Source organism: Brassica napus, unplaced genomic scaffold, assembly GCF_020379485.1.
Source record: "Brassica napus cultivar Da-Ae unplaced genomic scaffold, Da-Ae ScsIHWf_2634;HRSCAF=3386, whole genome shotgun sequence".
Taxonomy (NCBI): Eukaryota; Viridiplantae; Streptophyta; class Magnoliopsida; order Brassicales; family Brassicaceae; genus Brassica; species Brassica napus.
The window spans coordinates 174,199-201,340 of NW_026015934.1; the positions used below are offsets into that span (position 1 = coordinate 174,199).

The 27,142-nt window shown below is 30.7% G+C and overlaps 4 protein-coding genes across 5 annotated transcripts; 3 read left to right on the forward strand and 1 right to left on the reverse strand.

The window, feature by feature from the left end:
- Positions 1–11,592: 11,592 nt before the first annotated feature.
- LOC111207856 (transcription factor MYB96) lies at positions 11,593–13,547 on the forward strand. Its single transcript, XM_022706276.2, has 3 exons — positions 11,593–12,033; positions 12,272–12,401; positions 12,490–13,547. Exons 1-3 carry the CDS (start codon positions 11,901–11,903, stop codon positions 13,256–13,258), a joined length of 1,032 nt encoding a protein of 343 aa, XP_022561997.1. The 5' UTR covers positions 11,593–11,900; the 3' UTR covers positions 13,259–13,547.
- A 4,247-nt stretch (positions 13,548–17,794) lies between these two features.
- On the reverse strand, positions 17,795–20,189 carry LOC111207859. Of its 2 annotated transcripts, none has more exons than XM_048773776.1 (8): positions 19,884–20,189; positions 19,403–19,687; positions 19,255–19,326; positions 18,921–18,985; positions 18,673–18,826; positions 18,505–18,594; positions 18,248–18,337; positions 17,795–18,171 (listed from the first exon to the last, which is right to left on the reverse strand). In XM_048773776.1, exons 2-8 carry the CDS (start codon positions 19,661–19,663, stop codon positions 18,022–18,024), a joined length of 882 nt encoding a protein of 293 aa, XP_048629733.1. In that variant the 5' UTR covers positions 19,664–19,687; positions 19,884–20,189; the 3' UTR covers positions 17,795–18,021. The 2 variants fall into 2 exon arrangements, with proteins under 2 accessions (XP_048629733.1, XP_022562005.1); XM_022706284.2 differs by having other exon boundaries at positions 19,403–19,705; positions 19,884–20,114.
- A 615-nt stretch (positions 20,190–20,804) lies between these two features.
- On the forward strand, positions 20,805–22,296 carry LOC106369018 (protein EMBRYO DEFECTIVE 514). Its single transcript, XM_022706296.2, has 2 exons — positions 20,805–21,172; positions 21,850–22,296. Exons 1-2 carry the CDS (start codon positions 20,894–20,896, stop codon positions 22,156–22,158), a joined length of 588 nt encoding a protein of 195 aa, XP_022562017.1. The 5' UTR covers positions 20,805–20,893; the 3' UTR covers positions 22,159–22,296.
- Positions 22,297–25,047: 2,751 nt separating this feature from the next.
- LOC111207855 (cyclic dof factor 1-like) lies at positions 25,048–26,905 on the forward strand. Its single transcript, XM_048773778.1, has 2 exons — positions 25,048–25,305; positions 25,955–26,905. The coding sequence occupies exons 1-2, from the start codon at positions 25,063–25,065 to the stop codon at positions 26,729–26,731; spliced, it is 1,020 nt and encodes a 339-aa protein (XP_048629735.1). The 5' UTR covers positions 25,048–25,062; the 3' UTR covers positions 26,732–26,905.
- The last annotated feature ends 237 nt before the right edge of the window (positions 26,906–27,142 follow it).

A 27,142-nucleotide genomic window follows, 5' to 3' on the forward strand; every position in this document is an offset into this window, starting at 1 on the left:
ATTTGTGTTAATAGATTTCTACGCGTTTTCCTGGGATTAAAACAAGACTTATTCTTAGGTCCAACCTCTAGGTTCACCAAGCAATATGATTGTTTTATTTTATATTCGATATCTTTTAAAAAAGAAACAAAATATTGTCAAATTATATTATGTTTTTAAAATTAAAAGGTAAAAAAAATAGTAATAATTACAAAAAAAAAATATTTTACGTCGTCAGCATAACATTAAACCCTAAACCCTAAATTATAATCCCTAAACCTTTAATCCTAAACCCTAAACCCTTGGATAAACTCTAAACTCTAGGATAAATCCTAAACTCTAAATCAAAATCACTATACACTAAAACATTCAAGCGTTTAGAGTTTAGGGTTTTAGTGTTTTTTATTTAGAGTTTAGGATTTATCCAAGGGTTTAGGGTTTACCCAAGGGTTTAGGGTTTACCCAAGGGTTTAGGGTTTATCCAAAGGTTTAGGGTTTAGGATTTAGGGTTTAGGGATTAGGATTTAGGGTTTAGTGTTTTGTTGAGAACATTAAAAATATATATTTTTTTAATTCTTTTTTCTGTAACTATTATCTTTTTTTACTTATTTATTTTAAAAACATAATATAATTTGAGAATATTTTGTTTCCTTTTTTAAAAGATATCGAATTTGAAATAATGAAATCCTATTGGTTGGTGAACCTAGAGGTTCACCCTAGGGGGTGAACCCAAGAATGACTCTTAAAACAATGGTGAAGAGGTGCCGCATGTTTGTATAGAAAACGATCATCATCTAAGAATCTTCAAAATGTTTTTTTTTTTTGCCAAAGTATTTAATTATTCCTATATGTGTCTTCTAAGGGTGAATGACGAATCTGTTGATACAGTTGGCAGCATGATTTTTTTATTAAGAACTAATTGTAGTTTCTTTCATAATTTGTATTTTTAAATAAAAAACATATTTTACTAATAATGTGTATATTTGTTTTATTAGAGTTTTGTAACTATAAAATGAATAAAAATATCTTTATTTAGTACTTATATAAAATTATATAGAGATAGATTATTAATTTATGATTATGATGGAACTATATATTAATTTGGAACAAATATTAAGCAACTCAATTAGATTCTTGCAAACCGGGGGAAAAGGAGTGGCCGGTCATGTCGTTTGTATTTTTACCTTTTCCCAAGTTTTTAAAACGTTTCGTAGCAATAAACAAAAATCAAAACGTAGCATTTCATTTACATATTTGGAATCTTATCAAATAAGATGTAACTTTTCTTTTTTTTGTGCACTTCAAATTTAATAAGATGTAAATAGTCAAAATATATATATATATATATATATATAAAACATAATTTGTATTTTATATTTGTTTTATTAAAGTTTTGGATTAAAGTATTAAATTAATATATCAATACTAATAATGTTTTTGATTCAAAAATGTACTTGTAAATTCAAAATTCCTCCCATAAGCGGAGGATCTTTGGCGGTTGGTTTGACCATGGTATTGAGGAACAATCAATCCTTAAATAAAGGAAAGAATATTTAAATGTTAGGCAAAGTGAAATGGTTGATAATAAAACATAGTGAAAAAAGTCTCAACTGATAAAATGGAACCATGAGATTAATTACAAACTAAAATCTTATAAAGCCAAAAAAAAACTAAATATTTTATATGACCGATAGATGTGAACTACAATTGTAGTAGCTTAGCAGGCAGGAACTATTATATTAAATCAAATTTTTTTGGCGGAGACCAATAGCTAAAGACGGAAGATTGTCGGTCTATGTTTAATCTTAACCAACTAAAATCTTATACGTTTGTTCGCACAGATTATCAATATGAATCTATTATTAAAACAATTGAAAATAAACAGTGGAAGGTGAGCCAAACCCCACGTCCCCAACCGCATACGGACTTAACTATCCAACTCTTAAACATATCACTTATGCCAAGAAATTGACAAAATTGTGACATTCAAATATTGACTTACACAAAATCTTGAACGGTTGGCGGTGGTGGTTTTTTCAGAGTGAGAGGGGATGAATATATGGTCTTCAGATTAGAGTTCTTGATCCTAATGGTAGAATATATGTTATTTAATTTTCAATGAATACAGTAGGCATTTTTGGCATGAAATATAACGATTTCCTAAAAATTAAATTGTTCACCAGCTATAAGAATATTAAGTATGGGGCAAGTTAAAGTTGTAAAAATATATTTTGATTTAGGATGGCAAAGATGTGGTAGCTAGAAGACTAATAATCAACAATCAATGCATGCATTGTTTTATTATGATGTAACTGGAGTTGAACCGGGTTAAACCGTGACTCTTCGCATATTTTAATGGTTGGTTTTTTTTTTTTTAAGTCCAGTCCACAATGACATGGCATAATGGTTGGTTCTGATTATTTTGTTCATGTGGCAAGGCTTAGGAGGCTAGGATTTAACTCCTTTTATATAGTAGGATTAGTTTTCTCGTTTAGTCTATTTAACTTACAAAGCTGTTGTTATGGACTTTATGAAGTGGGCAGAGAACATAAACTTAAAAAGTACGAAGTTTTGCATTGATTACATAATAGCTATATGGTCCCAATATCATTTGTTGATAATTGGTAGATTATATCTTGCCAAACCAAGCACCCATATGGATCCCGACCATTCTCATTGAGAATAACCCAGCACCCTAACTTCTCCAACCCATTAAGGCAAACTTTTTGTTTGTTTGTTGTATTGCTGTAGGTGTATATACAATACAACTATTTTCATACTACAGGAAAAAAATATGCATAATTTTATTTGAAAAATTTGAATTCAGCTCAATAAATTCGCATAACATATTAACTGTTTGTAGATTGACGCAACGTAAAAAAATGAAATCAACATGTGACTTGCCCCAAATAGGGAAATAAACAAAGATCATTGAAAATATTACTAAGAATTTTTGCTAAAACACTATATTCAATATTTTTTGTGTATTAAATTTTCATAGGTTTGCAACTGAATACCCGATGGTAAATAAATAAATTTGTTTTTTTGCTTAAATAACAAATAAATTAGTTCTTTTTTTATCAAATATATATATATAAATTAGTTCATGTATCATTTTAAGAGAAAACACATAGACTTGATCCTAATATTGATGAGCCAAGATGATCATCATATACATGTAAAGGGTATACAATTAATCCATTCTAAATCGAAACATATTCGCTCTTTAAAAACCATAGGTTACTCTAAGTACGTCAAGTCATTTTAAAGTAAAACCCTACGAGTTTGTATTTTTTTTTTGGCAACCAACTGCTATTCTATTACTCAAACTTGAGGTGGCATGGGTAACCAGACTGGAATAAAACAACTAACAAAACACAACGATCTATGAAAAGAACGGACATTCCTAGCTAGCGAATCAGCAATTCCATTTTACATCCTTGAAAAGTATTGAATGTTGAAGTCCGGAAAGCATATCTTAAGAATCTGAATGACCTCCAGCACCCTACGAGTTTGTACATAACGCAATATAGTATATATACATATATGAACTCTCTCTTTTCCGGAAAAAATCAAGCTCTACTATCTCCATAATATGAACAAATTCAAATGAGAATTGACTTACAATCATCGAGCTAATAACTACAAATATAAGTCAACTATGAACCCCCTCTGATATCATGACACGTTCAAAACATTATCACGTATCAAGAGCGTATGGTCCCATACAAAATGCCTCTCCATAACAATTAGGTTTCATCGCCAATAATTTGTCATTCGCAGAAAATACATTTAGTATTATCAAACTAAATCTAAAAATACAATTAAATAATACACCGCCCATTATGTATCGATTAAATTCGAATTGAAAGGTTTCGTACCTTATAGATTATTTATTATTATAGTGAGCTTGGTTCTACCGTCGACAGGTGTTAACCTTCACGATCTTGTACAAGAGGCGGAGCGTGTGATCGCACCAAGATGAAGACGTGTGGCAGGGACCTAATTAGATACATAGAAGCAAGACGATAAAATATTGCTTTTAAGGTGGCCCACGACATACCAAACTCTTTTTTGAGTAGTTTGTTCTGTGGTCTTGTACAAAACATGTCTTCTCCAAGATCCTCGCTTTCCATATTGGGAGAAGGCAGAGATCGTTTGATATCTGCCGTACACGCGTACATGCTTCCATGTGATGGGTTTACGTGGCTGTTGAAACGGAGTTGTAAAATGTCAATCGCATCGATGTGTGTAAGGATTGGTGGAATGGTTTCGAAGTTTTAAGAATATGATCGAAAAATGTTTTCATTTCATCATTGTTTGTAGAATTTTAGTTTGCATCACATGTTCCAATACCAGCGTGCTTGAATATGGTTTGCATCATATGATCGAAAAATGGTTTGAATATGTCAATCAAAAAAGTTCATCATAATTGGCTAGGAAATTTCTGATAGTGCTAAAAAGAAAAATCTGAGAGTGCTTTTGTCAACATACGGATAGTTTATAGGATATATACAGCAACGTCTTTTTCCAGAAGTGAAAAGACTATATCATTCTCACCTTTTGAGTTACTTTCTAGTTTCTTATTGATGGGTTATTAGTATTTTACCGTATATATCGTTATGTTTTGAAAACTGATTCAAAATCTAGCCGAACCCATCTGGATTGTTGCATAGATTCTTCCTTAAAATGCGTACATACCAATAAATTTTATATGAACTTTTCAAAGTTATTTATATTTAGATTAACAACATCAGATTGACGGACGTGGTCAATCTTCACAAGCCGAGATCGAAACTTTGAAAGTGATGGTTTCTAAATACCCTAAGGAAAACGACAACCTATACTATAAAAGATAGTTTAGACATGTTAAGTCAAAATGTTTAGGTTTACTGTAAGATTTAGTAGATCAGATTACGATTCGTTATTTGTATTCTTAAAATGATCAACTTTATGTTGGCAATTTGGCATAGGCTTAGTGGCTTAGCTAAACCCAATCGTTAGAAACCCATGTGTATAGATTAGTTGTTATATATATACATCAAAATGTTTACTAATAGTTACATGAACGGGGTACCACGTAAGCTATATATGTACTTAGAGATTTAAAACCTTAACTAAAACCTTCTATATACATTTCAGATACAGCAAGTCTTAAGTTTTTTTTTCCAATAAAGTCAAGTTTTAAAATGATAAGTATTCATTATTAGTCTCAAACATGACCGTCTAATAGCATGAGCAAATAGAGCGATCAAACATGACCCGAATCTACAAATAAAAAATATTAAGAATTGTTATAAAAGTAAATATATAAATTATGGTCTAAAACTTTATAAATTTCTTAGATATATTACTAAATTCACTGTATAATTTCAAAATAGATATTAAATATATATAAATAGAACTATAAACTTTAAAAATTATTTTATTAGATGTCAAATTTATCTGCAATATTTTTTTTTGAACATGTCCTTTAATTAATCTTGAGACGGCACTGTCACTCTCAAGGGTTTGGTACATATATATACCAAAATGGAGATACAAACATCATATGGTGCATTTGTATCTAAATAATATAATTACAAAGTGACAGAAACGTGGACATAGTTAGTGTAAGTTATAAATAACTTTGAGAAAAATATTTTTTTAATTTACAAATGTATGAATAAATGTAAACGATATTTATAGTGGAAGAAATAAGACGTAAAAATAAATTTGACATGCTCTCTAAATTTAACAGCGTTAAACATATCAATGTGGTACAAATAAATCGTTTCGTGGTATAGTATTTCATTATTTGTATCAACAAGTAGAACGAGTATAATTCAAATATCATTTGAACAAACACGTCTTCGTTAAAATATAATCATATTGAACAAAAATATCAAGCTATTAATGATTTTGACTTATGTAATCTTAAAAACAGGAGATCCGTGCCGTTTTAAAATCAGAGGATGCAAGTTGGATTGGAAAATTTCATGCTTTCAAAGACTTGTATTTGCCTTACACCATTTGAATAAGTCAAAACAATTATGGTTATGTAGTTAATGACTTTCGAACAAATTGTCTAGCTAGCGTAATGGGTGATATATAGAACTAAAGCATTGTTTTGCTAGGGGTCTCGCAAAGAAGCATTATTTTTTGCTTAAGTACAAATATTTTTATAAATATAAGTAATGAATACTTTGGTAAATTTGTTTTTGTTTTATATGAATTCTTAATGTTTTGGAAAAGAAAAAAAAATCTTAAGTTTTAATGTGATAAAAAAAAATTGCACTTTGTTTCATGAGAAGTACATCGGCACGACGGGTTTGGAAAAATGGTAAATATCCAAGATTCGAAACATACCACTTAAATTTACCCATCTACATGGTCAATCGGTATGGGTATCCAACTCTTACGTAGAGCAATTGGTTTGAATGTCGCCGGTAAAACCGACCTCCAGAAAATTAGTTGAGCCTTCGGATTCGAATACCCCCAGATTATAAAAAAAAAATACATCGGCAATATCACAACAAGGCTTCAATCATCGTTGCATCATTAGACGATGGACATAATGCTCTTTGTTATTGTTTACTTTACTTTACAAGAAACTTTCCTGATTTTTCTCTTTGAATGCTGGCACGTGTTGCTACAGTCACATTAAACCCTTAATTTTGGGGATTAAAATATGAAACCCTAGCTAAGTTTTGTTTTGATATTTAAACCCTAAGTTAACCTACCAATTATTTACTTAATAGCGTATAAAATAAGATATGATCTAAAGCTTGTCTACATCCAAAAGACGACCGGAGTCGTTGACTTGTTCTATATATCAATATCAATCTTCTGGAAACTATAGGAAACATCGTAGGAACTTACAAACTGATTCTAGATCAAACAAACAAACAAATTTCGAGCTATAAGATGAAGTGAATAATATATTACCCTTAGTCGACTGACTAATCTAATACTCCCTCTGTTTCTAAAAGATATATATTATAGGATTTTCACACTTATTAAGAAAATATATCAAATTTTATTTACCAATACATTATTTTCCGTAATCAACTATTCCCCACATGTTTTCACCAATAGAATTTTAATAAATACAATTATGTTTTTTGAAGTTTACAATTTACATTTAATTTATGCATTGAAAATATGAAAAATATATCTTTTTGAAAAAAAATTGTTTTCTAAAACATAGATCTTTTAGGAACAGAGGGAGTATAAACTAAACTCTGGGTTGACATATAATAATGACATTGTAAATATAGCTTTCTCATTTTTGCAGGTATTTTTTCGCTATATATCTTTTGAAACTATTTTTTGTTATATTGAAAGTTCAAAATTTCGAAATGCATTCTGCAAAGACTCTTATTCTGAAGGAAATTATCATTTACTGAACTCTTTATTTTTATTTTACCACAAAAATGAAGAGTATTTTAATGGCCTCTTCGATCGTGTTTTAATTAGTACTAGGTGTCTTACCCGCATATGCAAGCTTAATCGTTTTACAAATATTTATTAGTTTATTTTTTATTAATTCAAAAACCAACATAGTAACTTATTATTTATGTTCAAAAAGATAAATCAAACATAAATATATATATGACAAAAATCTAATTAAATATATATTTTTAATTAAAATTTATTAAAGATAATATTGACTTTAACCATTAATTTATTATAATTGTTTTATATTTTTTTAAAAAATTTTATAATTGAAAAATATGTTTTAATTTAATATTATTAATAAAAATTAGTTTTTATTATATAATTAATTATATATAAAATTCATTAAGGGTATTATAGATATTAATCGCTCTAACTTTTAACGTGAAAATTTTGTTGCTAATTTTCTTACCAATATTTATTATTTTATGTCTTATTAATTCAAAAACCATCATGACAATTTATTATTTATATTTAAATTTTTTAAAATCAATTAAATTATTTATATATGACAAAATTTATCATTAAAATATGTTTATTATTGTATTAAAATTTTGAAATTGTGTTATACTTATTTTTTAACTTTTATAATAGAAACAATTATTTTAAGATAACAACAAAATATATAAGAATTATCTATTTAAAAATAATTATTATTAATATAAATTCGTTTTTAATTATATAATAAATTCACAAATAAATAGATAATTTTATATCATTTTAAAAAATATATATAAATTCATTAAGGGTATCATTGACTTTAACCGATATAACTTTTAACGTGAGATCTCCGTTACAAAAAATCACTTCGCAAATAATAGTAAAGATATTGTGGGTAAATCCATGTTTTAACACTGTATTGTTTTAATGGGAACTAATATTTTCATTAGTTTAATGCTATATGTAAGTGTTTAATCGAGTAAAACAACCTAACTCAAATAGATAAAATTGTATGGATTTGGTAGTATCGAATGAACGCTATTTAAAAAGACATGCGGTATATAGATATGATTTGGTATATGAACCGATAAAACCAAAAATTTCAAAGAAATTGATTAATTAAAATATAGTAGTATAGTTATATGTAAGTTATATAATACAATTGATCATATATATATATATATTGTTTTTATTATTATTGATATGATTTTAAGATTTTATTATTTTTGACATATATTTGTGCTAAATTTTATTTATTTAATAATATTATGATAGTACTAACTTTTTCTTATTTTTTGTTTTAAGAAATTATCATAATTATTTTTTATTTTAAATTATTACTCATTCTGTTTCAATAGAATCCATTTTTTATAAAAAAAAAAAAATTGTTTCTTTATTTGTCGTTTTAGAGTTAAAATTTTGTTTCATTTTAAGTGTTGTTTTATGTTTTCAATGCAAAATTTAATAATAAATTCACCATTTTATTTTTCTTTTGGTTGAAATATGGTTAGGTGTATAAGTAATAATGTTTTTATTTTGGAATATGTAAAATTAAATATTTTCTTAATCTGTGTGCATAAATCTAAAACGACAACTAAAGTAAAACTGATGGAGTAGTTATTTCACATATTCCATGCATATAATAATGGTAAATTGTAAATGATGAAGACATTATTTGTGTTTACTATATTTTGATTTGGCTAGAAATTATGGGAACTAGTTAATCACAAAATTTAATACATTTATTAACATGTTTTCTTAATGTGTGTTAAAACTATAAAATATACATCATTTTGGAACGGAAGGTGTATTTTTAATTAATAGTTAAGTCAAACAGAAAATCATTTTATTTCAAAAATAATTACTGAAAATATATTATATTTTAATAATCATATAAACTGAAATTTCTAACATATTATAAAAATAAATATAATTATAATTTTGTGGTATAAATAAAAATCGAAGAAACCAAAAACTAAAAGTATATTATTTGAACCAAACCAAAAAATATAGTTTTGATATGGTAACCATTTCTTATAAACCAAAATACCAGAAAAAAAATTAACGAGCCAAACTGTAAACAAAACCAAATTGAACACTCTTAGATGTGTAAAGAAATTCGATACCATGTGCATTTACAAGCTAGTATAGTTCATTAATGTATAGATATTAAGAAAAAATGAAGTACTATATAAGTAGGTATCTATGTCGCATATAGTCAAAGTAAAGTTAATATATGAACCCCGAAGATGAGTGAATAAAAAGGTATGGGCGACGCATCCAGAGGACGTGGTAGTTACGGGATTTCAACAGAAGAAAAAAACTTGGTTTTTGGTGGAAAAATCTAATTCCATAACATATTACTAAATCTTTTTTGTTAATTCATTTTATAAGCTCAATGCACGTTGGAATAGATAATAAGTTTAGAAGCTCCATGCACACAGCCACGACGTGCTTCGTAACACTCCTCTTGTTTCTTGTGGAGCTAAATTCATCAAAACATGTAGTAAGTTTTTCTGTTGATATAGCTAAAAGCCTAAACTGTCAGGTAGTTTAGGTTTTATTAGCATTTTGTGAACTAAAAGTGTGTTCCCTAATAAAGTCGTCTTCCGACAAAGTTAGAAAACGCGTTACTATGATGAAGTACTGTCAAATTTGGATAAAATCAAAAGTAATCTAATAGTATTATCACAATTGAAAGGTTTATTGGGTAATGTGTGAGTGGAAGTTTACCGTATTAATAATGACTTAATGAGTATAGTAAGTCGGAAGTGTGTTGTGCTAATTAATTAATTAAACTTTTTGATAAGTAGAGTAATTAGACACTCTTACGAGTTATATTTATTTAACAAGTTGGTTTAAATTTAAAGATGAGGTGCCTTCGTTTCCGTAAACTTTACTGTGAGAGTTAATATGCATGAGTCTATGACCATAAAAAGTCAAATAACGAAGATGAAATCATGTTACAGTTGAGAATCTTAAGGATTCGGTTCCAGTTGTCCAAAACATTAGTAGTATTACAGAACTATCTGATGATTTCGAGCTTAATTTTGTCTACTAATTGCTCACATCTAATAAATTGGACAAACTATTATACTAACCCCAAAACACGCAATAAATATTTATTACCCAAGTTATGGACTTTTGATGGGTCGGCAATTCAATGGATGTATTCACAAAAATGGAGGTGACATTAAATTAGGGCTGCGTGGTGAAAAATGCTAAAATTTGGAAATATATTAATATATTTTTATAAAATAGAATATTTAAATGTATACCCGTATATGAACTCTTTTATGCTGGTTACAAGATGTGGTCGATGCAAATCGTAATTTAATGTCAAAACATTTTGGGAATTAAGTACTTAAGATTTGCTATATCCAGCCAATACTCAATTGTAAAGGACTGAAGAAATAATTTTGCATCAGGTAGCGAACAAAATATTATCACAATATGTTTTCTTATTTTCTCTTGTGCAATATCACATTTTTCTTAATTATTTATTTATCAGAATTATATCTCACAAAATGGATTCAATAATTGTAATTCTGAAAATCTATTTGATAAACAAATAACCTTCTATTAAAAGCTATTTAACTGGTAATAAAACTACAAGCAATATCCGAATATTAGCTTTCTGTCTCTCCTTTTAATTTTGTCTTCTTTCGGTGCCACTCCTTCTCACACATCATGATGCATTTATCAGAACCACACAGTTTTGAATGTCCAAACTGAGATATACAAAAACTCATACATGAACGTGATATAACATATCTATGTATATACTTGTAAAAAATCCGCCGATCCTCCATAAAAATAAAATGTACGCGAAAATGATTTAGAGCTCAATGGTTTAACAAAATACTTACAACATATTCATCAGAATTTTTTTCATAACCTCGTTGCAAAAAAATAATGTATTTTCTCATAAACTTCAGACTGATGATAGATTAACACAAGTTATGAATAATTAAAAACAGCAAATCATAATTGAAGGAATATTTTAGCCTTTTAGCCTTTTACGGATGTATTTTTGATTTAGTGTTTCAACACCAAATATATTACATTTATTTTGATTTTTTAGCAAGTAAACGCAAACGTCAAAACAAATATTTCTGTTTGAAACCGTGTATAGTAAGCGGGAGAGAGATAGAAGGAGGCTGACTTTGAAGAGAAGAGAGTAAATGCATTTTGCTGTCCATGTTGACTCTTTGAAAGCAAATCCAAAGCCAGCCCCTTCATTATCGTTGCTTTTTTCCATTAATTTATTAATTACTAATTGAATCATCTTTTGCTCTCTTTCTGCTCTCTCTCTCTCTCATCTTACTCACTTTTTCTATAAATATAACCAACATCTCTCTCCACTTCTTCAGACAAAACCAAACCTATTTGGTCTTTTCTTGTCTTAATTCTCAAAATTTCTTAAAGATTTATAGAAAAACTCAAAGATTAAGGTTTAGTTCTATTACCTTATCAACATCCTTATTAAAAAGTCCAATTTCTTTCCCTAAGCTTTACATCTTCATATTGAAAGAAGAAAAAAAATGGGAAGACCACCTTGTTGTGAAAAGACTGGAGTGAAGAAAGGGCCATGGACACCAGAGGAAGACATCGTCTTAGTTTCTTACATCCAAGAACATGGTCCTGGAAACTGGAGATCTGTCCCCACCAACACAGGTTTGTCTTTGTACTTTCTTGATAACAAACTAGCTTGTTTGTTAAATTAAACTTTTAATCCTGTTACTTTTAATTGAACTTTTCCTGGTTGGTATGATCATTAATATGAGTGAAGTATGAGTGAAGTAAATAGCCTAAGTTATTTTATCGGCTCTCTTGTCCACACATCTCTAATAACCATTTTATCCATTGTCCTTGAGTTATTTGGGTTAAAATCTTTGTTAATTTGGTGTTTTAGGTCTGAGGAGATGTAGCAAGAGCTGCAGATTGAGATGGACTAATTATCTTCGACCTGGAATTAAGCGTGGCAATTTTACTGAGCATGAAGAAAAGATGATTGTTCATCTCCAAGCCCTTTTAGGCAACAGGTATATACATGCACATGATCTTTATTTGTCAGGAAATACCTTTCTTGTGTATATAATAAGATCTAAATATGTTTCTCTTTGTGTTTAGATGGGCAGCCATAGCATCATACCTTCCAGAAAGGACAGACAATGATATAAAAAACTATTGGAACACTCACTTGAAGAAGAAGCTCAAGAAGATCAATGAATCTGGTGAAGAAGATAATGACGACTTCTTTTCATCAAAGACTATTTCACAAAAGCAACATCAAAGCTCAAACAAAGGTCAATGGGAGAGAAGACTTCAGACTGATATCAACATGGCAAAGCAAGCTCTTTCTGAGGCTTTGTCTTTAGACAAAAAACCATCATCATCACCAGTAATCATACCCCAAAACATCCCTAGCTTCTCATCAGTTTTACTTGACAATTGTCATGATCCATCCTCTTCTTCTTCCTCTACTACAACAACAACCACCACTACAAGCAACACTACTAATATATATCCATCAGGGGTATATGCCTCAAGCGCTGAGAACATAGCTCGGTTGCTTCAAGATTTCATGAAAGATACACCAAAACCATTAACCTTGACATCCTCATCACCAATTTCAGAGACCGGACCACTTGCTTCAGCAGCTTCCGAAGAAGGTGGAGAAGGGTTTGAACAATCTTTCTTTAGCTTCAATTCCATGGAAGAAACTCAAAATCTGACTCAGGAGACAAACTTCTTCCATGACCAAGAGAGCAAACCCGCAATAACAATGGACCATGATTTTGGTTTGATTTCACAAGGATCTCTATCTTTGTTGGAGAAATGGCTATTTGACGAAAACATGGTCGGTATGTCCTTAGAAGGACAAGAAGCAATTTTCTAGAACTACATCAAGTGGAGTATTTTCAAAAAGTGAGGGCTTAATTAGTTAAGAGTTATAACAAGTATTATAGAGTTATAACCTATATAATATCTGTGCTTATTATTGCATTAGGGTTATAGAGTCTTTAGTAGCTTTTTAGCTCTACAACACTCTTTTTCCCTTTTGGTGATGTAATCTCTTTTTCTTATAATTTGTATGTTTCAGAAAGGGTGTATCATCTTTATTTAAGTATGTGTAATGTGTTTGTTCTTTGTGGCTCATATGGGTTATACAAATGTCATTTTGTCAACTGGAAATTGAAATCCATCTATTTTGTGCAGAAAATACATCTATAAGACTCAAGTTCTATCTTCAAAGTGAGATTATGTTTTCTTTTTTGGATAAAAAACGAGATTATGTTTCTGAACCAAAACAAATATGAAATTATGTCTTGCTAGTTTGATGAGTTTTTTTTTACAACAGTTTGATGAGCTGTTATAAAAAGAAATTTCGTGAGATTGATTTATCTGGATTAAGTATCACTACATAATAATAAAAAAACTATTTTTTTGTCAAAAAATAAAAAAATACTAATTAAAAGAATAAAAACATATTATCAATTTTGTCCTTTCAAATCGATCATAATCTCTGAAGACACATGTCATTAAATGGTAAGAGAAAGAGTCCACCTACTGGAGTTATTCAAACTTATTTATACATTTAATTATTTTTATTACGTATTATCCTTGTAATATTGTCTTGACGACTAAAGATGTAATAATGTTGATTTGCAACTGACATAAATATTATTCATTTCACCTAAAATAGGCGAGTTTTCAAAAATAATTCCTTTTAGGTTTTGTATTAAATAAAGTGTAAAATAATTTATAAAAATATCACAAATTCGAGTTGGAAACATTTATAAAGACTTGAGAAATATTAGAGAGTTTTACCAAAAAATATTAGAGAGGTTTTGAAGAAATCATAATTGTTTTTTTTTTGCTCTTTTAAATTACTGTATGGCTAAAAGCTTGGGAAATAAACAAAAGGCACGTTTGGATATATTTTTTTCAAATATATAATCAAGCAACCAATGCATTTAAAAAAAGTAATTTAGATTATACTAAACTATTAATGACATCATTGTATTACTATACAGTTATAAACTTTGTAATCCATACAAATCCACTATGCGTACAATAACTATAGGAGGCAAAATCTGGTGGTGGGCCCTGGAAGGAACATTGAAAATACAGATAAATAACAACAAATATGTTAAAAAGAAGAGAAAATAGTATTAAATGCTAACATGTGAAGGGCTTGACTTGCGCCTGTGAAACACAGTGAGCAAGCTGGTCTGACTTGTGAACAGTATGCTTTTGCCACCGAAGACTCCCTTTCGATTATAATTAATTTCACACTCTCTCCAATTTAAAGTTAAAACTAGTAGTTGACTTCTTCGTCTTACTTATCTCGGACGTTGACTTGGTTGATTAAGACCGGACTAGTTGTTCAATCACCGTTTTGGTAGTATAAATCAAAAGCTTTCGGATAAAAGCTGGACTAGTTATTCAGGATATGGGTAGACTTGAGCTTTGCTGGCATGTGGAGTTTGATTCTTCTCCTCTCATGGGATCGACATGGTAAGTGGACCCTTTTTTTACAGTAGACTTTTAAAACCGCTCCATGGTATTTGGGCCTATTAAAGGGCCCACTCATTCTTTATCAAGACAAAATGGGGCATGGGCATCGCCTCATGACCCATCATATTATATTTAATACTAGTTATAATATTTGTTAAATGTGTGTATTTGTCTATTTGATATTTATGAATAAAACTCATTACGTTTCTTAAAACAAATCAAACATAAATAAACAAAAACGTGTAGTGATAATATAATATGCAAAAGCTTTAGAAAATGAGAATACAACATGAACCAAACCGATCAACAAGGCTTTATAGGTTTATCAAACATTCACTAGAAGCATTAAGCAAAATTGGCTGGATAAAATGTAATAGTGACTGCATCAATCTTACTCATTACAAACAAGAGATTTGCATGTAGGGTAAATAGATAAATTATATTTCATAGTTATACATCATACATATAATATTAGCTAAAAATACAGGTTAACGACATATTTTCACACCATAACTATCATATAGTAACAAATGTACACAATCTTTCAACTTCAGCCTAATTGTACACAATTTAAGCATAACAACCTATTACTCCTTATCCCGAAAGATCAAAACCCGTTTTCACACAGACCGAGATTTAGCTTGGTTTTAATGGTTTATGACATTAACTGATAGTAAACCAGTTGATATTGGTACAACCCGATCCAAACGAAGATCCAAATACAAATCGATTAAAATCTGACCCGAACCCCTATTAGAATCCCCCAAATCGATTTCATCCTTTAAGACCCTAAAATCTAAAAATTCATAAAAGAGATTTGATTTCCACAGAGACAAACCAATAAGAGGTTTCGATTCCCACATACTCTCTTTATTCCATTTTGCCTTCCCTTCTTTACACTCATCATTGTCCTTAAGCTTTATCAAATATACAGGGAATGATATAGAGAGAGAGACTCAACAACAGAGAGAAAGAGACATAATTTTCAAAATTATACCTGACTAAAGCTTCAGTGGAGGAGCAACATTGTTCTTCGCTATTCCATTTCACTCTTCGTCGTGATTTGTCGCGAGCGAGGTAGAGAAAGATGATTTGGGGATTTAGGTTTTTTTGAATTGGGTTAAGTCGGGTCTCGGGTCGGTTTATAAGATCCAATTATATTTGGTCGAATTAATCCGGTTTATATTCTGTAATCGAGTCGTTTTAGGTTTAGTTAGGTTAATTATTAGCTAGGTATATGTATTAGTTCATTCTTCAAAGTTTAGATGGAAATGAGTTTCGATCTTTCGAGATAAGGGGTAACTAGATTTTGACCCGCGCAGACGCGCGGGTGTATATTTTAAAAAATATGTTGATATTTGTTTTTCATGTAATTATTAGGATTTGGAAAAATGAATCCGAGGAACATAACCGATACCGATCCAAAGATATAGTACCAAACCCAAACATAAATTGATTAAATATTCTAATTATTCAAAATTTTGTTATTTAGAGAACCGAATCTGATCCGAACCGAAGTATTTGAGTATCCGAATTTATCTAAAAATAGATTTATATACTTATATATATTAATTATTTTTAGATTTAACGTATATAAAACATCAAAAATGATACTTTTAAATTGGTTTAAATACTTGAAAATATATATAGATAGTCAAAAATAAATATCTGAAATAGTTAAAGTATACTCAAATCACCAAAAATACTTAAAATAATTATTGATTTCGTATCCAAAATTTTAAATCAAGCCAATTGATATGTTAAGCTTAAGTATTATGACATATGTTATTCAAATTTATACGTAATATATTATTTTATTTATACATTTTGAGAAATTTAAAATATATAATGATTTAAGACTTTAAAAATAATTTAAATTAGTTATCCAAACCCAAACCAAACCCGCAAAGATCCAAATCGAACTCAAACCAAAATTTAGAAACATTCTAATAAGGCTGAAATCTTTGACCCCGAAAACCCAAAATACAAACCGATCAGAACTAAACCCGTATGGGTATCCAAAAGCCCATCCCTAGTCATTATTATATATCGTATTTTATCATCATATAATTAATCGTATTTTATATGTACCATCATATAAGTAATCATATAATTAATAGTATTTTATACATACCATCATATAAATAATTACATATATTATATTTTTAAAACTTAATATGAAATATGAAAACCATAATTTGAGTTGGTATTTCAAATTGGGCTTTGTATTATATTTTTCTTATATATATTGACAATATTTTTTTATAGTGGTTATTGAAAAATAGTTTAGTAAAAATCTATTTTTGAATATATGTATATTTTTGAATCAATTTTTGATATAAATCAAATTTGAATTATTATTTTGATTTGAAATATGTATATAAAGTTTAAATTTTGTTTTATGGTTAGTTTAGAAAAAAAAATTTTAGGGAATTAGATTGACCCATTTTGGTATATTTTAAAAGTGGCCTAGATAACTTTCAATTTAAAAAAAAAACATAAGCCCATTACTTTTTTTCTTAATACTAATATCCTTGTTTTTAAACAAAAATATTTTTTTTAAAAGACTGCAATCAATGTTTCCAAACACTCCAAATTTTTAAAAGTCATATTCAAGTCTCCAAACACTCCAATTTTGTACTTGAGTTTTAATAAGATAGATGGGTTGTCATACTTAAATTATATGCAATTACGCCGAAGTTAAAAAATTATGTACAATTATTATTATATGATAGTTATGGTGAGGAAATAGATCGTTAATCCTTAAAACACACACACAGTGTTACATCTATATGCTGGTAAGCAGAAAGGCCTAGCTCTAGTCAATGCAATGTAAATATCACTGGTATAGAGATTATAGATGGCTACTGTATATATCCCTGTATATATAATAATATCAAGAAATACTAAAAAGGAAATTAAAACCATATACATAAATTTATTGGTGAACAATCTTTACTTTCTCGTCTGTAAGAACATAGACACAGAAACTTCCCGTGTTTTGTTTTTGTTTTAATCTCAGTTTCTTGTTTTGCTCTGTTCCAAGAACCGAATAAACAACAAACAGCTACTACAGACAGAGAAACCAAATCCCTGGATGATGTTTTTACTTTCCTCACTAGTGATCAAGACTATATATAATCATTGCGGTGCAGCTTCAGGTTGGTGTTGTTGCCCTTGTGGACTCGGTACCAGCTCAGGTGCTACAGCATAGTGCAATCCTCCTCTGCGTTGTCCTCCACCGCTGTGTAACATAAACGCAACTTCTGCAGCGGCCAGAGCCGCTGCTTCCTGATATTCACAAACACAAGAACATAAGAGAGTAAACATAAGCTTAGACTAATGTGTGTGGAGTGTGTTATTTTACCTGTCTTTGTCTACGGCGTTGTAATATACTGATGGCCCAAGCCATGATGTAACACGGGAGGAGAAAACCAGCAGCACGTAGCATGAAAAGCTGTCCGAAACCAAAGGGAGAGAGAGAGAGAGAGTAAATACTATGACAAGATATTTTTTTTTCAAGAAAAATTAATTTAAAATGGTTTGGGCCTCATCATGGGCCTTCAGGCTCAAAACATTCAAAACGAGAGATTATTTAACGGTGTAGCAAGAGATGTTGCTTACAAAGAAGAAAGCTGATGGATCATCTTCTTCGTCGTCTGAGTTGTTGTTTGAAAGGTTCATAGCGTGTCTTAACAACAAAAGTGCCATTAACTGCCATTTCAACTCTCAATAAGTTTCAATTTTTCAACAAAGAAATGTTATAAACAGAACATTAATGTGGGGGCTTACGATAAGTGCAGCAGAGCGAAGAAACGCAGTTCCACTAGAGTTAGAATCAGCATACTCATCATAGTCAGCATCGAAGAAGTGGCGTTCTGCAGCCGCCATTGCTAAAATGCGCGGGTCGTTCAAGTCTAAGGGAACACCATTACCCCAATCTTCACTGCATAACACACACAAACACAACAAACGTTTCTTGAATAAAAAATAATATTATGCTATATGAAACCACAAGAGACAGGTTCAGAAAATGTTACCCCATATCGATAATGGTATCATCAGGAGGAGGAGGTGGTGGAGCTGTGTAGCCAGGTTGATAAGACTGTTGTTATCATCAAGGGAGAAGAAAACAAAGATCTTAGTAATTGCAATGAAAATGATTATAATCAATGATGACATTTATTTTTCTAAAAATCGGTCTAGGCGGCTGCAAATTAGACCCAAACCAAACGATTTTTCTTAAAAAATATTATGCCGATTCTGTTTTTTTTCTTGGGCATTTTGGTCTAGATGCCCGCATAATCAATAATCTGATATAAAACGTTTAACCACCGCCTAGCGATTTCTTGAACATTGATTATATATGTTTACCTTGTGGCATATCTCACAGATGGTGTCGCCTTTCTCATTACACCAACGCTGAACACACTTCCTGTGAGCATACTGGGGATACAACAGAAAACCAAAGTAGTTCAGTTTTCAGCTACAATATACCGAAAAAAACAGAAGAAGAACTCACCTTCAAGCTGCCGCTACAAGAACATGGAGACTCGAGGTTCTTAACAGAATCCTCCTCTTGGCAAATACGACATTCAACTGATTGGATAAGCGGTTCCTCTTCATCATTAACATGGCTTTCTTCTTCTACTTCCTCAGGTTTAGTAGTAGACAGGCTTGTGGTGCCTTGAGCTCTGGAACATTCTCCAGAAGATTCATTGTCTGAATTAATGTGATCAGATGTAACAAGACGGTCGGTACATGAACTCAGATGATCTGACATCTCTCTCACACTTTACCCTCAATGCTGAAAAAAAACGTTGACCTGTTAAAAAAAACAAGAAAGCTCCCAACAAATGTTTAGGATCCAATCTCAACCATGAACACGAACGAGGGAGAGAGAGAGAAGATTCGATCACAATTCAGAAATCAAAATTCTCAATCGTAGAAACAAGCAACCGTAACCCTAGAGGACAGAGAGGATCAAAGATTGTTACTGTTACCTGATAGAATATACTCTGGAATCGTAGGAAGAAGCTATCTATCGATGATTTTTTGAAGGCACGAACAGCTCTCAAAACGAAACTTTGGTACAAAATGTGTTTTCTTGTGTTGATGTTCGGTCTGAATGATTTTCAGATAAGTATATTAAATGTCTCGAAGCGCGTGTTTACTGTACTATACGTTTTCAATACACAATCCGGAGCTGTGGATGTTGACGGTTTAACACGCTGCGTCCGTTAGAAGGCAATTTCAGAAGAGTTGATAATCTATTCTCCGGGTACTCTCACCTACTCTCGAACCAAACGGTAACGGAGTTACTTTCTTGGTTGCTATCAGATATTTCATAATTTTTTTTTTTTGTACCAATCCTGGTCACAATAAAGGTTTCAAAGAAACTAATTTAATTAAAATAAGAAATAAAGATCTTGTATTTATTCTTAACTAGAAAATACAAAAAAAAAATCTAGTGAAATCAATAAATGTAGATAATATATATACTTTTTTTAACAAATAAAGATAAAACTAATTGATTTTAGGTGTTGATCAATGAATTATTCATTCCAATAAAAATATATAAACCTTCTTGTGACTTGAATATCTAATGCTTAAATGAAAATTTCTAAAAACATTATAAATGAATAAATTAACTCTGATAAATGTAAATTATATTCTAATATATATATTTAAAAAATAACTGTTAAAAATTAGCAGCAAGTTGGAAATTTTTATGAACTTTTTTTTTGACAACTAAATTTTACCTTTCAAACTCATTAACAATTAACATCTCATTAAAAAAAATAAGCTAATTGTAGAATTCTACAGAGGGAAATTAGTAAAGTAGTATAAATAAACAAACAATTAACAAAACCGGAATAAACCGGTTCGGTTCAATCAAAAACCGACGGTAATATATAAACACGCCGCTCACCTTATTTTTAGTAGGAGGACACTCGACCTAAAGCTTAAACCCTAGCAACCATAGAAAGAGAGAAAAGGCGAAAGCTTAACAATGGCTGAGCAACAAGAGATCGTAGCTTCCGCGCCAGCTGAACCAATAACAGACATGGAAGTGGAGGCTGCGGAGAAACGCGCGAGAGAGGAGACGGAGGAAACAGAGGATGGAGGCGAATCCAAGAAGCAGAAAGTGGAAGAAGAAGAAGAAGAAGAGAAACCCAACGGGTCGGATCCGGTTAAGCTGGGTCCGAAGGAGTTCGTTACCTCTGTGGCGATGTTTGATTACTTCACCAAGTTTATGCACTTCTGGCCAACTGATCTCGATGTCAACAAGGTATGTAGTGTTGATCTTCTTCTTGTCTGTTTGCCTTTTTTTTTAATTGTAAAGTTTCGATTTTTATTGTTAATATGATAAAAAGTTGTGACTTTGTAGACATATTGAGACAGCTTGTGAAGTGGGTTACTTTGATTACTGCAAAAAAGTCTGTTCTTTGTCGGTTTTGATTGAGTTTGTGTTTAGAAACTCTGTTTTGTCTCTTTAGTAATTGATTAGTAATAAGTCTTTGTTGTTCTGGATGATGCAATGTGTTTAGGAAGAGGATAATACATGATTAGTGTCATGACTTTGTAGCCTAACTGAAACAGCTTGGGAAGTGTGTTCCTTTGCAGCTGTTAATCTGATTACTAATCAGAAATTTGTTCTTTTTTGGTTTTTTTATTTGAGTCTGTGTGTAGAAACTCTGTTTTGTCTCTTATTAGTGATTGTTTATAATGGTTGTGGATATTGGATTCTGCAATGTTTTTAGGTTAGTGTTTTCTGTTTCTAAAAAAATTGTTTAATCGGTCTAGGCGCCGGCGTAAACAATAAGCCTCTCTATAAGATGCCTAGCTACCGCCTAGCGATTTTTTGAGTATTGGTTTAGGAAGAGGTTAAGTTGAGGGTATACTGTATGTATGAGCATGTTATTGCAGTTTCTTTGGAGGTTATAACTAACTTGTTACATTTTTCAGTATGAACACATGGTGCTGTTAGATCTGATCAAGAAGGGCCATACTGAGCCTGACAACAAGATTGGGGGAGGGATCAAAGCCTTCCAAGTAAGAACCCACCCGATGTGGAAGAGCAGGTGCTTCTTTTTGGTTAGGGAAGACGACACTGCTGATGATTTCAGCTACAGGAAGTGCGTTGATCACATCCTCCCTTTGCCTGAAAACATGAAGACTCCTGGGTCTAACGGTAACGGACACGGTGGGGGAGGTCGCGGTGGGGGAAGAAGAGGTGGACGTGGTGGTGGTAGAGGTGGGAGGTTCAGAAGATGAATTTGCTTGCTGACTCTTGTTGCTTTAAATTGAAATTTTGAAGCTTTTAATTTAAGTTCTGTTGCTAAAAACTTATTTAGTTGTGATCTTGTTGAATGCTACTGTTATTTTCAAGAGAATGTTTGTCAGTTTATATCACCTATATATTGTTCAAGAATCGGAAGCAACAGCTTGTCTATGTTTAGAACTTGAGAGGGCTGGTCTCTATATGTTCATAACTTGAGAGGATAATTGTCTTTGGGCTTCTTTTGCTAAACGAAAGTTTTAATGTTGAAGATAATTATGGGCTTCTAGGCTTGCTTCTCATCACAGGGTCTCTATATTTTCCTCATGTGAGAATCTCAATCTCTTTTCATTTGTTCATTATTCTTTTGCCTCTTTGTTTGGTCATCAAAGTAAACTAAAAAGTTATTTGAAAATGTAACAGAAGACAAGTCCCCACCACAGAAACAGCTTGTTTTATAATAATAAAATTCTTTTCAATATTGATAATGAACATACTGGTCTATACAGTTAACTGATAATCTTAATTAACTTATTGATAATGAACCTATTGGTGTACAAAATCTTCTCATATCAGAATCTCTATTCAAAATTGAGGTGTTGATCAATGAATCTTCTCAAAAAAAAAAAAAGCACAATTTTTATCTACTATAAAATATCATACTAGGTTCATTTCATCAATTACATCTATTTAATTGTTCACATTATTTATTAAATATATAACATTTCTAAAAATTCTTAATAATTATAAAGATATTAATATTTGATGTAGATAGGTATTTAGAATAAATATCTTAATTATTTAGTGTTTTATTTATTATTTGAATAATTATCTTTATTGTTTTAGGGTTTTATGGTTTTCTTATATATAGCCGTTTATGCTTAAGATTGTATTCAGTTTATGATTTGAATTAATAAAAGTTAAGAGATTTCTCTTTTGTTCCTTGTTTTCGGTAGATCATTGGTGATCTCAACGAATTTAAGAAGACATTGATCTTACGCATTCTTAGACTAAATAAGATCTTTGTGATTATCCTAGTTTTCCGGGTATTCTAAGAATCAACGGATCTCTAGTCCTATCTTACAAAGCTTCCGCTACATCAGGTGGTATCAGAGCTGCGTCTCTTTGGTTTTTCAATCGAAGAACGATTCTGGATGTCATGGTGAGTATAAGCATTTATTCTATCCTGGACGAAAGTCCTTTTGTTGTGAGAGAAGAGAACCATGAGATCTATCGAGAGATCTATAGTGATCCAATCTATGATATATATGAAGACGATGTCCTTCATATTGACTTTATTTTCAAAGAGGGTTCCATTGAAATTTCGCGTACAAAGTTAGGGCAAAATCGTATTTGTGAAGATTTTCTGCAGAATCTTAATTATCTGTCAGGTGCAAATTTTGTGCGAAAACGGATTTGTGAAGATTCAAGTTACAAACAGATCAGTGCAAAAATCGTGCAAAACATGCTATTGAAGATTCGAGGAAGAGTTTTTCTTGGAAAACGTTTTGGATTCGAAGACTACGATCAAGATTCGAGGACGAATCTTTTCCAACCCGGAGAGAATGATGTAGATAGATATTTAGAATAAATATCTTAATTATTTAATGTTTTATTTATTATTTGAATAATTATCTTTATTGTTTTAGGGTTTTATGGTTTTCTTATATATAGCCGTTTAGGCTTAAGATTGTATTCAGTTTATGATTTGAATTAATAAAAGTTAAGAGATTTCTCTTTTGTTTCTTGTTTTCGGTAGATCATTGGTGATCTCAACGAATTTAAGAAGACATTGATCTTAGGCATTCTTAGACTAAATAAGATCTTTGTGATTATCCTAATTTTCCGGGTATTCTAAGAATCAACGGATCTCTAGTCCTATCTTACAAAGCTTCCGCTACATCAATATTAGATCAATTTTAACTGTAGATTAAATTTTATTTTTAGTTATTACAAAACCTGTTGAGAAAAATATAACAAAATCTTACTAAAAAATTAAAATATCTTTTAAATTAATGCATGATTAATTTCGTAATTAGTAGTATACTAATATTATTATAAATTAATTTTAAATAAAATTATATTACAAAAATAAAAATTAATTAATGCATGATTAATTTTAAGTTTTTGATTGATGAGTTCTCACCTTCTCTCATGGAGTAGGTCGATGAGACTATAAATTTTATAATTATAGTATATATTATATTAAAATAGGATTAATATATGAATTAAAATAAAAATTATATTAAATTGATAAATTAATATAATATACAAAAATAATACGATTTTGTCATCTTTTTAAAAATATAATATACTAAAATTAATATAATAAGAAATTTAATATTGTTTTATATCCGTTATATTATGACAGTTTTGTATCAGGTCATAATATTGATTTGTGACATAAAACAAAAAGGGTTGTGAACTAATCTACTTAAAATGATACGCAATGGGTGGCCTTCCTCTAATAGGTTTGGTTTTAAGACGACAAACTGAAGAGCATACATTTGTTTGGCCAAATCCAGAAATTTCAGTATTTCGAATCTTCTCAACAAAAGTTTTTTTTTAATGGTACGTGATGGGTGCTGTTCTCGTCTTCTATCCCGAGACTCGAACCTGAGATCTAAGTAGCCTTTTTCTTACAAATATGTTACATATATTCAACGAATGGAGAGCCAACAACTCGGAACTCTTGAGTTTTATGCTTAGTTTTTCTTTTTTGTAAACAAGTTTTATGCTTAGTTTGTCCTTTGTTTGTTTAAGATAATTCTTCTTAATACGGGGACTAAATTCTTAGAAAAGTTTATTCTATGGACACATCAAATCCGAGAACCCATGGGTTTAGGAGAAAAGTAAAATATCATACGCCACTAAAATTTGTGGCTGGAAATCAAACTAAAATGCTGACGTGTAATCCAACTTCACTTTTTAAAACGTATCAAAATCTCAAATCTCCCGATTCCAAACTAAAATTTTCCAATCTACCAAACTCTAAGAAAAAAAAAAGAGAGAGACAGAGACCAAAAAAAACGCTACTAATAATGCTAGAAAGTAAAGATCCAGCAATAAAGCTCTTCGGGATGAAAATTCCTCTTTCATCAACAGTTTTTGAGGCTGAAGAATATGAATTATCCGCAGAACAGGTACTGATTTTTTCGTTCTTAGTTGTCACAGAGATGAATCTTGAAGAAAAAAGGTTTTGGTATTTTCCTGGACTTGAATGATATTCCTTTATATTAATCATATTATAGTAGTTACGTACTAGCTAGTAAAGCTAAACTGAAAAGTGGATTCATGTGTGTTTTTTACATCGTGCACACAAAAAATAAGTGTGTTTTGTACATTTTTCCATTTAATGCAAAGCTCAAGGTTCATAACTCTGATGAATTGGTACATCTTAAGACATTCCTATCCTACATGTGACGTCTCTGTTCTGGGCTTCTGTTTTTTTTTTCTTTTTTGGTGAACTTGAGGTTGTAGTACTCTTTTATTCGATGACTTTTCATGACACGAAAAAGCACATTCTTTTCTCCATAAAATAATCATATTTTAGTAAAAAGTATTGCCTTTTTTCGTTTAATCAGCCAATAAAGGTGAGACAGAGAATTTAGGTTTAGGTAAAGTGTATTCTCAGAATACTTTTCTTTTTTTCCACCAAAGTTTTATCTAGAACCTTCATCTTCAGATAGATACTCATTTTAGATGATCATTTTTATTATATGTTTAAAAAAATAATTATCTCTTATATTCATTCGTTTTTTTAATAATCATGTTCCATTATCTTTGGCTCAGAACCAAAACGAGACATTAACTGATCAATCGGACAAAGAAAAAAACCTAAAGAAACCAACCAAGATTCTTCCATGTCCAAGATGCAACAGTATGGAAACGAAGTTTTGTTATTACAACAACTACAACGTAAACCAACCTCGCCATTTCTGCAAAGCTTGTCAAAGATACTGGACCTCGGGTGGGACCATGAGAAGTGTCCCTGTCGGAGCCGGACGACGCAAGAACAAGAACAACTCATCTTCACATTATCGTCACGTCACCATCAATGAAACAAACGGTCCGGTCCTTAGTTTCAACCTCAGAGATGATCACAAGACTTTAGAGAAGAATAACCACCAGCCGGTTGATAATTCAAGAACACGTAACAACGAAATGAACGGTTTGCGTTGTATTCCTGGTGTTTCATGGCCGTACACGTGGAATCATGGTTTTTACCCGGTTTACCCTTATTGGAACGTGCCAATGGTGTCTTCTTCGCCTTATTCAACTCCTAATTCTACTCTTGGTAAGCATTCAAGAGAGGAAGATGAGACGATCAAGCGAAAACAGATGAATGGGTCTGTATTGGTTCCTAAGACTTTGAGAATTGATGATCCTAATGAAGCTGCAAAGAGTTCTATATGGACAACACTTGGGATCAAGAACGAAGTTATGTTCAAAGGGTTTGATTCCAAGAAAGAGGTTAGTATTAACAAAGAAGAAACAGAGACTTCTCTCGTTCTCTGTGCAAATCCAGCTGCGTTATCAAGATCAGTTAATTTCCATGAACAGATGTGATCCTATGCATACTATATATCCTATATGTCTAGATATGGTTTACATATTTTTTCGACTTTGTATTCATAGGGCTTTAACAGTTTTTGTTCCATTTACTTTTTACTTTTTAGTCTTTAAGTTTGAATTTTTTGTTGTAAGAATAAATATCTTTGAAGAAATATTCGTTTTGACCGTTATTTGCACTATACTTCGATTAGACGAGCTAACAGTAAAACTGTTACAAAATACATGAGGTAGACATTACTTTACACATGAGTGGATAACAGGATAAGATAAGATAATGAATAAAAGTAACATTTTCTTGAATTTTACCTCGTTTATGCTATAAGCCACTAATAATGTTAACGGGTGTGGGTGGGCACGAAAAGACAGCACAAGCTTAAGACAGCGATTTATATTTTTGTTAAATAT